This window comes from Phyllostomus hastatus, unplaced genomic scaffold (genome assembly GCF_019186645.2).
Source record: "Phyllostomus hastatus isolate PE091 unplaced genomic scaffold, TTU_PhHast_1.1 phas_scaffold_501, whole genome shotgun sequence".
In the NCBI taxonomy this organism is placed as follows: Eukaryota; Metazoa; Chordata; class Mammalia; order Chiroptera; family Phyllostomidae; genus Phyllostomus; species Phyllostomus hastatus.
Window position 1 is genome coordinate 32,710,883 of NW_025334033.1, and position 13,768 is coordinate 32,724,650.

The 13,768-nt window shown below is 36.4% G+C and overlaps 1 protein-coding gene across 2 annotated transcripts in view; it reads right to left on the minus strand.

Annotated features, from left to right (window-relative positions):
- Positions 1-2,124: 2,124 nt before the first annotated feature.
- The window catches only part of L2HGDH (L-2-hydroxyglutarate dehydrogenase), a 37,883-nt gene continuing 26,239 nt past the window's right edge, over positions 2,125-13,768 (minus strand). For both annotated transcript variants that reach the window (XM_045823741.1, XM_045823740.1), the window contains one exon: positions 2,125-4,196. In XM_045823741.1, the coding sequence (XP_045679697.1) occupies positions 4,001-4,196 (196 nt within the window). In that variant the 3' untranslated portion in view covers positions 2,125-4,000. The remainder of the gene's footprint in view (positions 4,197-13,768) is intronic.

The following is a 13,768-nucleotide window of genomic DNA, read 5'->3' on the forward strand; positions in this document are numbered from 1 at the left end:
ACTCAAAAAATGAAGAGAGGCTTAGGAACCTCTGGGACAACTTTAAACATTCCAACATCCAAATCATAGGGGTACCAGAAGGAAAAGAGGAAGAGCAAGAATTTGAAAACTTATTTGGAAAAATAATGAAGGAGAACTTCCCCAATCTGGCAAAGGAAACAGACTTCCAGGAAGTCCAGGAAGCTCAGAGGGTCCCAAAGAAGTTGGACCCAAGGAAGCACACACCAAGCCACATCACACTTACACTACCCAAGATGAAAGACAAGGAGAGAATCTTAAAGGCAGCAAGAGAAAAGGAGACAGTTACCTGCAAAGGAGTTCCCATCAGAGTATCAGCTCATTTCTCAAAAGAAATCTTGCAGGCAAGAAGGGGCTGGAAAGAAGTATTCAAAGTTGCAAAAGGCAAAGGCCTGCCTCCAAGATTATTCTATCCAGCAAGGCTATCATTGAGAATGGAAGGGCAGATAAAGTGCTTCCCAGATAAGGTCAAGTTAAAGGAGTCCATCATCACCAGGCCCTTATTATAGGAAATGTTAACTGGCCTTATCTAAGAAAAAGAAGAAGATAAAAAATACAAACAGTAAAATGACAACAAACTCACAACTATCAACAACAGAACCTAGAAAAACAAAAACAAAAATGAACTAAGCAAACAACTAGAACAAGAACAGAATCACAGAAATGGAGATCACATGGAGGGTATTCAGCAGGGAGGGGGAGGGAGAAAGAGGAAAAAGGAGGAAAAAAGTATAGGGAATAAGAAGCATAAGTGAACCCTGGCCTGGTGTAGCTTAGTGAATTGAGCACAGACCCACAAACTGAAGGGTTGCCGTTTTGATTCCCAGTCAAGGCAAATGCCTGGGTTGCAGAGGCAACCACACATCATTGTTTCTCTCCATCTCTTTCTCCTCACTTTCCCCTCTAAGTATAAATAAATAAAATCTTTTCTTTAAGTATAAATGGTAGGTAGGTACAAGATAGACAGGAGGAGGTTAAGAATAGTATGGAAATTGAGAAGCCAAAGAACTTATATATGTGACCCATGGACATGAACTAAGGTAGGGAAATGATGGCGGGAAGGTGACACGGGGCTGAGGGTAATAAAGGAGATCAAAAAATGGGACAATACTAAATAGTATAATCAATAAAATATATTTAAAAAATAAATGAAAAATTTCTAACCTCATCATAAGCACCTGCTTCAAATGTTAAAAAATGCAACTATTAAACACACTGATACTCTAAGGAGAGCCTATGTATGTACAAAAACTGAAGCATAAATTTGAGTTAAAATTAATGCTATCATAGTAATAATTTGATAGATAGTAATTTTGTCTTTTTAAAATTTAGGATGACTTTTGGGGGATAACTTGAATGACCCAAACACATCTCAGATTTTAAAAGGCAGTTAAAATGTTACTAATAATATTCTCCCACTGAAAACATTTTGAGATCTTACTCAACATTTCTCCTGTGTACTCTCTCTTCCTCAATTTATTTAAAGCTACAAATGCTGCCAGTCAGTAGCAAACCAAAGCAACACCACAGGAAACAATAAATGTCATTGTCACTCACTTTCAAGGTTTGTAGCTGTAGCTAATTTCTCTTACAGTATCTGCCATAAAGAAGTTGGAGTGGGTACTCAGAATCATTTGCCCTGTAATGGGAAGCTCATGCTCAGAAGCCCAATCCCCTGTAAGAGATAGCATACCAAAAATGTCTTCCCAAGAACTATACTTTTTGATAAATTTCCAAAAGATTGACTTATTTATTGAACTCCCTCTCCCCAACACCCTCAGAAAGTATTTTGTTTATATGCTACATACTCATACATTCTGCTATCAAAGAGAAATAATGTCCACTGATGCTCTGGGGTATGAAGATGACACTGAAGTCAGCCAGATATTGCCACCACTATTAGATAGAAAGCCATTTTTGTAAGTGGAGAAGTGCTCCACTGTTTACCCAAAATGTAAACTACTTTACTTCATTTCTATATTATACACAAATACAGAAATCTTTTTTAAAGATTGGCTGCTATCTAAAGCTACAATAGTTCAAGTTTTACACACAAAACATTTGAATCACTTTTTATGAAACTAAAAATTATATTCACAACACCAATGCTCATTAAAATATTTTAATATTAATATACATTTTCTTCTCTCAGAAATACACAAAACTTTTAAATATATTGGTATTACACAATAAAACCCTATTGACATAAATACAAAAATGTTTTACAAATAGAATATCCTACACATTCAAAACACTTTCAATAATATTGTCGCTTGCATTTTTGGGAGGTATAGCATAGTCCCACATGGAATAAGGGTTGCTTTAATTAGGACAGTTATTTTTGTAATTTCAGTCTTTCACAGCTTAGTGCATATGCAATCGTACTGTTAATGAAATAGAGAATTGTAATATTTTCTATTTCTTAACAGTCTTATAATGCAACAGAAAAATATCCTGTGTGTCACATTTCTTGGAGGAATCAGTTGTTATGAAGAACCATTTGGGCCTGTTTCTTCCATGAATGATTTCTGAATGCTTTAAATATACCCATTCCAAGTTTTGAATAATTGCCTAGTCTATTTACCTGGGTTGTGCTATTTCTTGAACATGAATGAATGATGTGTATCCTTTCAAATTAATGGATGAGGTAGTTCAATCAACGTAATCACGAACACTTGAAGTGAAAAGGAAAAAACAGAAAAGCTTTTTCTATCAGCCAAAATGTACATAACTTCTAACTCATCCGTCATACATCTTTTGGAGTTACAAAAGGAAAGAAAAAAACAAAGAGAGCATGATTATTCCTGAGAGAGTACATGTGAGGGAATGGAAGAAAATATCTCACTTAAATGGTGGTTCTGTAATAAAAGTTTTCCCAATCAGTAGGCTGCCTTATTTTCATTTATATTTCTATTTTCCAACTTTCTGAATTGAAAGAATCATTTCAACAGATACCACACACATATATAACAACATATAATATACAGTATGGCACTGGCCAAAGATTTAAAATACCCATGAAGTACATGTGAATGTAAGGCACTTTTGCGGTTTACAAAAGTGAATGCCTCAGTGTTAGGTAATTTCCAAAATTGAAGAAATATCCTCACAGAAGTTTATAGGATCCCTGGAAAACCAGGTCAACATGAATCATCAGTGATCTTAGCTAACATTTGAGAACCTTGGTGTAACTGAAGAGTAGAGATATAAGAGGTAAATAATTTTTTGAATTACAGAGTTCTGTGTATCAGTGCCAGGATTCTAAAATTGCTCTCGTAAAAACCTATCAGTTCTATGTTCTTTTAGTTTCTCAACCACAGAAAATTGACGAGTTGGCAACAACCATTCATAGTGTACTGCTATTTTCTTTTGGTGATGACACCACACCAAGTCAGTTATAAAGAGAATGGGAATACAAAAGGCTTTGAGTTTCTCTCCACCAAATATTATAGCTAGTAGAATCATCCTCAAACTAATACTTTAAAAATGTGAAATTTCACATATTTTTCAAAATCAGTAATTCCCAAATACAAATATTGTTGCTCTAAATGTGGGCTTTTCTAAGACTTCAAAATTAAAAAGTCTGCAACCTACAATATATTTTCTTGTCTAGGAGAGACAAAAAGTTTAGGTATTACAAAGTCAAAAAGTTAAGGGAATAGGCATTTTTTTTAATACCATCATTCCCCAAAATTCTAAGAGCCAAATTTCTAGATTATGGTGAGGACAGGTCATTAACAAAGAGAGGGATTCAGGACAGATACAACTGTATCTTTCCTCTTTATTCACAAAGCAAAAGAGCATGGACTTTAACAAATTATTTTTATTTTACATAAGCTTAACAATTCAATGGTTATCACATGAAATATCTAAAAATGCTATTTTCAAACCATGTTTCTTAAATTAAAAGAATGTAATTAGTACATTCTTGTGGATGTTGCCGAATGAGGAGATTAAAATGTGTAGCTAGCTCTTTCATTATTTACAATTTAAATCTTTGTTGCACTTCATCTGCAATCATTCTAGAAATTGCAAGGGAAGAAGTAGCAGCCGGGGAAGGTGCATTTCTCACATGAAGAACTCGATTTCCAATAATCCCAACTCCTCCATCAAATACAAAGTCTTCTATCAGGTTTCCATCTCGATCCAGAGCTTGGGCTCTTACTCCAGCTGGGCCCCTACAAAACCAAGAGTGTAGTCAACTGACTGGAAGAAATAGGACACTTTACAAGGCAGTGGTCTCAAAGCATTCTTAAAGCAATAAAGTCTTTAGATTTCTGAATGTGCAATCACGTGGAAGCCAAAAATGTTTATCAGTTACAGCCTGTAAAACACACATCCTCAGCCTATAGCATCCTGCCACAAAACAGTGCCAGTAAATGCTTATCAAATGAATATACAAATGGGTAAGTTACTTATAACTATCTGTTCTTTCCAAAAGTAGCAGGTATATCCATATTTAATTAGAATAAACATAATTTTACTTAAATTTATAAAATAAATTTATTATAAAATCAATCAATGGAAATAGTAAGGCTCTTCTGATTAACACAAAGCAATAAAATTAGGGCAGCTACATTCCTATATCCACTACAGAATTCTATTTGTGTTTTGCTTTGATTATACACTATTAAAATTTATTAAAAAAATATTTGCAAGTGGCAGCAAGTTCTTGTTTTGCAGGTTTGTTTTAATTTTTAACAGTTTAGTTTTCAATATCAGGATAACCTTCAATTAATTAAATAGAGAATACAGGATAAAGACAAAAATGAATTAACTTGAAAGTATGTTAATACAGTAAAAGCCTTTACTACTAAAAGTTCTCTTTTATAACACTTGAGTTTACAAATTAGGTTGTTTTTTTTAAATAGTTAAAAAATTTACAGATGAAATTTGAATAAAAATTTTTTGGAATCCAAAAGCATCTTCAGTAAATCTGCTCAAGAAAACACAGTTTGAAAACAGCTACCTTATACACACCACCAAGACTCATGACATCAGGAGACAACATTAAACATTTTTATTGGTTCTGAGCCAATGCAGGCAAGTACTTGAGGATGACATTACACAAAGAACAATATGGGAGCGCTACCCTCTAAGACTCAGCCTGGCTGAGAAGAGATAATAATAATAGCTATTACTTACCAACTGCTTACTCTGTGTTAGGAATTCTCTCATTTAATCCTTACAACAACTCTAACAGGCTCATGTAGTTTACATTTAACAGCCACAAAACACAGAGTGCTTAAGTAACTTACCTGACATTCATTTGTAGAGAGGCAAATAAAGATTACAACAAGGGTGAAAGGTTCTACAACAAAGGTAAGTAACCTGCCCTACAGTAACCTGCAGGGAATCTGGACAAGAGATTTTTGAGCTGTAAGGGTTTCCAAGTAAGAATCAGATACAACACGTAGAGCACAACAAGCCAGAATGGGACTGAAGCTGAAACTTCTTTGGCTAAGGATATATATCTGTGTATCAGCCATTTTGTGCATTCTGTTTTTGTAGCTTTTCTCTGCTCACCAAAGCAGCATTTCTCCCCTCTTTTCTTAGACAATGCTGCTGTTCTAATTGAGAGTATCTCTATCAGTTATTTGTCCCTCTCCTTTTATCTGACAGAAGACCAATATGTAAAGGATACACAGTGGCATGACTTGTGTGTTCAAAGCAACCCTTACTCCTTCTAAACAAATAGAAGTTAATAGTGATTAACTACAGTTAAAAATGTATGTACTTTTTAATTTTGCTTACAAACACCAATTATGTACTCAATGTCCCCTACATTCCTGTCCAAGTATTCAAGATCTATAATCCAAACTGTAAACAACTATACAATATTAAGTTTTTCTAAGGATCTCACTTTAGTTCAAACTAAAGTAACTATTTAACATGAAATGTTTAAACTACCAAATTCTTCAGTTTCCTATTCAGCACTTAATACAATTTTAGGGTTTTTCTTTGCATGATTACATATAGTCATTTCCCCTTGAAATTTCAGGTAAGAAAACCATCAATTTCTTGAGTGCTAGGACAGCATCTTATACAACACTCCTGCCCCACCCCCATATTTAGACGTGTTCCTTGTACATAGTAAGTATTCGGTAAGACTAGAAAAATCTTAATTTTTAACTTCTATTTTAATAGCTTGAAAGAACAAATAATTCAGCAAATTTAACATATGTGGATTTAACGACACTTAATTGTTTAGTGTTTTTTATAGCCATGTATTTTACTGCATTGGTAGCTAAATTTATGGGAATATACATCCTACACTTTAAATATACCCAGAAACAACAGGTGAACATACAACTAATGGCTTCATTCATCTGAGAAGCACTATAATTATTACTTTATTGTTTTGTGGCAGGCATTGTCCTCTGGGCTAAAAAGCAGCTAGGACAGGCTACAACATCTTTGGCAAGTTCCAAATAGGCCAATTTAGTACTTTATGAAATTCACCAAGGAATCTGATCATCTAAAAGTAGAAGTTCACATGAGCATATTTAAATTGGGACTGGTGGCATGGAGAAAATAAACCATTCCATTTTAACTCCCAAACATAAAGGAAGGATATTTTGGCTGCTAGCCTTCAATCTAACTGGAATGTGACAAGAGAACTTGTTTTTTCTATGACCAATTTTTGAATTTTTTGAGAACTTGGTTTAGGGCTTAGAACTTTTTGAGCTCTGTAACTGTTTTGTGAAGGTTTGAATAACACAAGTATTCTGTAATAGAAGCAGGGGAGTTAGTTCTATGAATCCACCAAATCAACTGTTATTCAAATCTGTATTTTATCTGCTTGATCTCTTCCATCAACAGACATGTCTTAAAACTGCCCACCACAGTTACGGATTTGTTGATGTCTGCTTGCAATTACGTCAGTTCTTGTTCTCTGCACTTCATATTACATGCAATGTTTATGGTGACCCTCTTTATCTCTAGTAATCATTTTTGCCTTATGGTGTATTTTACCTGAACCCAGTACTCATCTTTCTTCTAATAAGCATTTGCATAGCACATAGATGGATTTTTTAAATTGAACCTGACAATCTCCACATTAACTATTAAGTACATTTACATTTATTGTAATTACGGATATGTTTAATTTCTACCATATTACTGGGGTTTTTCTGGGGTTTTTTTCCATCTCCTTTCTTGATTTACTGAGTTTTCTATGTTCTTTTTTCCTCCTTTACTGGCTTGGAAGTTATATAATTTATTTCCATTCTTGCATTTAGTTTTATTTATTCAGGTTAGACTCTCCATGCATCCTGAATTTTGTCTTTTTGTCAACTCTAGAAAATTCTCAAATACTCTTCAAAGTACTGCCTCTTCTCACTTTCTCTGGAATTTCTATGAGATGTAGGCTGGAGCCTTCTCATTTTGTTCTCCATGTTTTTTAATATCCATGATACATTTTTATCTTGCAACATCATTCTCTAAATTCTTCAGATTTTAATTTAATAATTTTCTCTTAGGGTCTTACCAGTTATCTTAGACATTTGAGTTTTAAAATTTAAGAACCAACTCTGGTGGGGTGGCTCAGTTGGTTGGAGAATTGTCCCAAGCACCAAAAGGTTGTCGGATGGATTCTGGTCAGGGCACATGCCTAGGCTGCCGTTCTGTTCACAGCGCAAATGGGAGGCAACTAATCGATGTTGCTTTCTCACATTAATATTTCTCTCTCTCTCTCCCCCTTCCTCTCATTAAAATCAATAATCATATCCTTGGGTGAGGACTAATAATAGTAATAATAATAATAATAGTGGTAAAATCTAAGAACTACATTTTTCATTTCTAGAAATTCCAATTAGTTGGTTTCTAAATTTATGTAGGTAGTTTTTGTCTTATTCATGTTTTCTATTTCTTCTTGTTTTTTTAAAGACTTTTATTTATTTTTAGAGAGAGGGGACGAGAAGGAGAGAGGCAGAGAACATCAATGTGTGGTTGCCTATCATGCACCCCTTGCTGGGGACCTGGTCCACAACCCAGGCATGTGCTCTGACTGGGAATTGAACCACAACCCTTTGGTTCACAGGCCCATGCTCAATCCACTGAGCTACAACAGCCATGGCTCCATTCCTTTTTGTTTTTAATTCACTGAAGCATTATTTACTTTATGGTTTCTAATATTACTATTACTCAGAGTTATAAGGGGCCTAATTCTGGTATTTATTCTATCTGCTTACTTTCACTTACGGTGGTTCATAACTTTTGAAGGTGAGTTTCTGTTCAGCAGGACTTGATCTGGGGGAATACTGTGGGGGTTGGGTTGAGGTTTTGTTCCTGCACAGAGGTTTTACATTTGCTTCTATCTGGTGCTCCAGGTATTACCATCTTAGAAACACTTTAAAAATGTTTTTAAAGTATATTTTATTGATTTAGCTATTACAGTCGTCCCAATTGCTTTCTCCCTTTTCTCCCCCTCCTCCCTGCACTGACTCCATCACCCTCCAGCATTTCCCACCCATCACAGTTCATGTCCATGGGTTGTACATGTAAGTTCTTTGGCTTTTCCATTTCCATGCCATTCTTAACCACCCCCTGACTATTGTGTGCCTACCTATTCTGCTTCTTATTCCCTGTACCTTTTCTCCCATTCTCCCCATCCCCACTGATAATCCTCCATGTGATCTCCATTTCTGTGATTCTATTCTTGTTCTAGTTGTTTGCTTAGTTCATTTTTGTTTTTGTTTTTCTAGGTTCTGTTGTTGATAGTTGTGAGTTTGTTGTCATTTTACTGTTTGTATTTTTTATCTTCTTCTTTTTCTTAGATAAGGCCAGTTAACATTTCCTATAATAAGGGCCTGGTGATGATGGACTCCTTTAACTTGACCTTATCTGGGAAGCACTTTATCTGCCCTTCCATTCTCAATGATAGCCTTGCTGGATAGAATAATCTTGGAGGCAGGCCTTTGCCTTTTGCAACTTTGAATACTTCTTTCCAGCCCCTTCTTGCCTGCAAGATTTCTTTTGAGAAATGAGCTGATACTCTGATGGGAACTCCTTTGCAGGTAACTGTCTCCTTTTCTCTTGCTGCCTTTAAGATTCTCTCCTTGTCTTTCATCTTGGGTAGTGTAAGTGTGATGTGGCTTGGTGTGTGCTTCCTTGGGTCCAACTTCTTTGGGACCCTCTGAGCTTCCTGGACTTCCTGGAAGTCTGTTTCCTTTGCCAGATTGGGGAAGTTCTCCTTCATTATTTTTCCAAATAAGTTTTCAAATTCTTGCTCTTCCTCTTTTCCTTCTGGTACCCCTATGATTTGGATGTTGGAATGTTTAAAGTTGTCCCAGAGGTTCCTAAGCCTCTCTTCATTTTTTGAGTTCTTGATTGTTCATTCTCTTCTGGTTGAATGTTTATTTTTTCCTTCTGCTCCAAACTGTTGATTTGAGTCCCAGTTTCCTTCCCTTCACTGTTGGTTCCCTGTACATTTTCCTTTATTTCACTTCTCATGGCCTTCACTTTTTCCTCTGTTTTGTGACTGTACTTAACCACTGCTCAACCACTCCTGTGAGCATCCTGATTACCAGTGTTTTGAACTGTGCATCTCATAGGCTGGCTCTCTCTTCATTGCTTAGTTACATTTTTTTTTGGAGCTTTGATCTGTTCTTTCATTTGGGCCATATTTTTTTGTCTCCATGTCCCTGTAAGGGTCAGAGGCTTAGGTGTTTGCCAGGGCGGGGCAACCCACCTTGCTGTATGTGGTGCTATGTGCGGGAGGAGGGGTGCAGTCAGAGAGTGAACAATGCTGCTTGTGTGACTCTCACCCACTTTCAGTCACTTCCCCCACTATCCACAAGCAAATTGGGCCCTTCTGGAGCTGATTCGTGGGTAGGTGAGTTTGTGTATGTTCTAGGATCCCATGGGTCTCTCCAAAGAACTCTGCTGTGAGGCTGGGAGTTTCTTCTGCCACCACAGCCCCCATAGGTTTTTTCAGTCAGAGGTTTTGAGACTTTATTCCCCAGCACTGGAACCCTGGGTTATGTGGTCTATCTCAGGCACCAGCTGTTCCTCTTGATTTATCCCCATGCAAATGTGGGACCACCTGGTCCACCAGCCACCACCATGCTGCTCATCCTCTGTAGGGTGTCCTCTCCACCCTGGCTGCCTATCTCTGCCCCTCCTACCAGTCTGAATGAATGTTTCTTCTTAACTCCTTGGTTGTCAGACTGCCATGCAATTCAATTTTCTGGCAGTTCTGGTTATTTTTTGTTTTTAAATTTGTTGTTGTCCTTCTTTTGGTTGTGCAAAGAGGCAAAGTGTATCTACCTATGCCTCCATCTTGGCTGGAAGTAGGAACACTGTTTTTAAATGGATTTTTAAAACATGTACAAAAATAAACAGTATAATGAACTCCCATGTATATATTACCCAGATTCAATAATATTTAAAACTTCCAATCTTTTTTTACTTATATACCCACCTACTGTCCACCTCTCTCTACTGGGTTATTTTAAAGCAAATCTCAGATGAAATATCATTTCATTTCAATGTATTTTTCTTTTAAAAGAATTCTTAAAATAATTTTAAAAACTAATCATTGCTTAGTATCATCAATATTCCGTGAGGTCAAATTACCCTGATTTTCTCTCTCTCTCTCCCCCCACCCGCTGCCTCTCTCTCTTTCTCTCTCTCATGTGCTTCAAGTGAGAGATGGAGAAATAGTTTGAAGCAAAATCTGAAGAAGTCTGGACCTACTTTTAAAATTCATTTCCCAGCATAAAATTCCTAGGTCAAGCTGAATGGTTCTAGATTTTTAGAAGATTCTCCCCCCACGCCCCTGCACTCTAACCCCACACCACCAAATTCCCACATTCCTTTCCTCAAGGCCAGGACAGACTAAATTCCTCAGTGCTTCCTGGTACCAGGGGGAGTTGTTTTTTTCAAGCTCCCTTTTCACTGAGTGTGTTAGCCCTTCAGGAGTCCCTGGGTGAACACAGGGGTCTCAGTTCCAACTTTGTATCTCTTACAGACCTAAGGCTTCCTTTCTAGCACTTGAGTGGCAATTAAAATACAAGTCCCTAATGTTTTATATCTTGTTTTGTGTGGTTGATACATGAGTTTATACTAGTGATTTTCAACCTTTTTCGTCTCATGGTACATATAAACTAATCACTAAAATTCTTCAGCACACCAAAAAATATGTTTTTTGCGAACCTGACAAAAATAATAGGTATAATTTTTATTCATTCATACTGTATGACCATTATTGTATTGGCTGTTGTCATTTTTTTTACTTGACAATCTAAGGGAAAAGAGATCAGTGCCCATAACTAAATGGTCAGGTGTTACATGTTTTAAATATTCTTGAGCCACATCAGTATGCCTCTTGTAGCACATTGGTTGAAAATCACTGGTTTATACAATTGTCAAAATTCACCGAACACTTAAGATCTACATTAGTTGACTGTATTGTAAATCCACAAAGGAATTACAAATAAATTCAGTTATATTTATATAAAAGTCAGCAAATCCTCCTCACCCCTCCAAGACAGCATCAGTACCAATTTCTTTTAGCATTTGGGTTTTCACTTTCTTCTTCATTTTTGATCCTGGGGTGCCTGTTACTTTCTTGCATGCTCAGCTAAATGCATTTCAAAATATTATTATCTTTTCTCCAGACTCTCTCAGCATTTTCTGGTGTGAGGGTCACCAAATTCCCTAGGTTAGTGGCTCTCAACCAAGTAAGATTTTGCCCCCTAGAGGACATTGCTGAACACCCTGCAATGAATTAGACAGTCTCGCACAACAAAGAACGATTTGGCCCAAAATGTCAATAGTGCCAAGACCGACAAACCCTAATCTAGACCACCTTTATTGTAGGAATACTTGGCTTTCACCTTTGCATTTCACAAGGACACAGTACAATCTTTAGCTACCGTTCATGATGAAAACATCTTGTCTAAAAGTTCATCCTAGAATTCTCCAAATAAGAAATTTTTCAAAGTGAAGAGTGGGGAAGAAAAGGATCTTGGTATATATGTCTTCATCTTTTTTTTTATATTTTATTCATTTATTTTTAGAGAGGGAAGGGAGGGAGATAGAGAGAGAGAGAGAGAGAGAGAGAGAAACATCAATGTGTGGTTGCTGGGGGTCATGGCCTGCAACCCATGCATGTACCCTGACTGGGAATCGAACCTGCGACACTTTGGTTCACAGCCTGCGCTCAATCCACTGAGCTACACCAGCCAGGGCGCATGTCTTCATCTTTTACATCCCTAGAATACTTACAGATACAAACTGCTGTTGGATAACTGTACAAAATTAATCACAGAACAAATTAAAGGACTTTAGAGCTAAAATTAAGAACCCTAGAGATCATGATTTAACAATGAGAAGTATATATACCTAATGAATACATTTGACAGATTATAACTTCACATTCTCATTTAATGTTCACCAGTAAATTATTGCCCAAGATGCCCTGGCTAGGCAATGAGAAGTCAAGCTGGAAGCCTATTGGTGATTACTACAATTTAAGAACATCATCCTGAGCTAAATATCCTACTAAAAGTGTTGCTTCAGTTCTTTTTTACTCTCTAGGACTGGTTAATATCCTTCTGTCTTAATATTAATGACAGAACATTAATGGTTTTACTAGAGTGGGTTGCAAAACAGGCAAGAATTGGGTTTCAAAATGTGGGAAAATCTATTGATCATTTTTGTTATTACTTAATATTTCAGGCATGTGACAAGGTACAGAGAATAATATAAGGAACACCTATTTTCTTACCAAACAGCTTAAGAAATAAAGCATTATAAACTGATAAGAACCCTCTGTAGAACTCTCTGGACTCATTCCTTTCTCTCCCCAGAGGTAACCACTCTCCTAAATTAGGTGTTTATCAATCTACCTGTTTTTATTTTCACATTACATCTGAAATCCATAAATAATATAGGGTATTGTTAAACTTATATAAATGGTATCAAACATATCTTCTACAACTTCCTTTTTGTTACTGATAATTTCCCACATTTACTAGCTATATGAATGGAATAAAAGGGAAGGAGTAAATGGAATTGCTAAACGTGTTCAGTTTTTTTATCTCCAAAGAGAAACTCATCTGTGATTGGGTTGAATTTATCCCCAAATGCACCTGTCTACAGTAATATGTACCCTTCTCCACTATGTGCTAATGAAACTGGTAACTGAAATTGACACCGTTACATGCAGAGACAAAGGAGTGTTCACCAAAACCCACAAGCCCCAGTCTACTTCTACCATATGAAATCCACTGGTCTAAAGAGTTTTCCTCAGGCTTCTACAAAAGAGGGTGGTAAGCGAATATGAGCAGTGAATCCACCACAATTGTTTATACACAGATTTTGCTATCCCCACTTATTTTCCAAGGAATATTAATAGCAGTAACAGACACCAGACTTGACCAATGTATTTTCAGATATAAAACATAACAGGTCTGCTAAAGCAGACCACTAAAAACATAAAAGCCTTTATTTATAGGTGAATGAAAGAAAATAAAGCCTAGATATTTTTATCACTTCCATTTCAGAAGGTAAGTAGAGGGGTGAGAGAGATAAGAGCAAAACATTAACTAGGTTTTAATAGTTGTTCTAAGGATTCAAAGAAGCTGGTCTGAGCATGATATATTAGTCAGATTTAGACCAGGACGTTCCCCTAAGGGAGACAGCTGACATGACTATTGCTCTCTTTCCAGATACAGAGTCAGGCTGCTGACATTTTACACCAGGCAAGTTCAACAGCTGTTACTGAGGCGACAGACACTTAGGT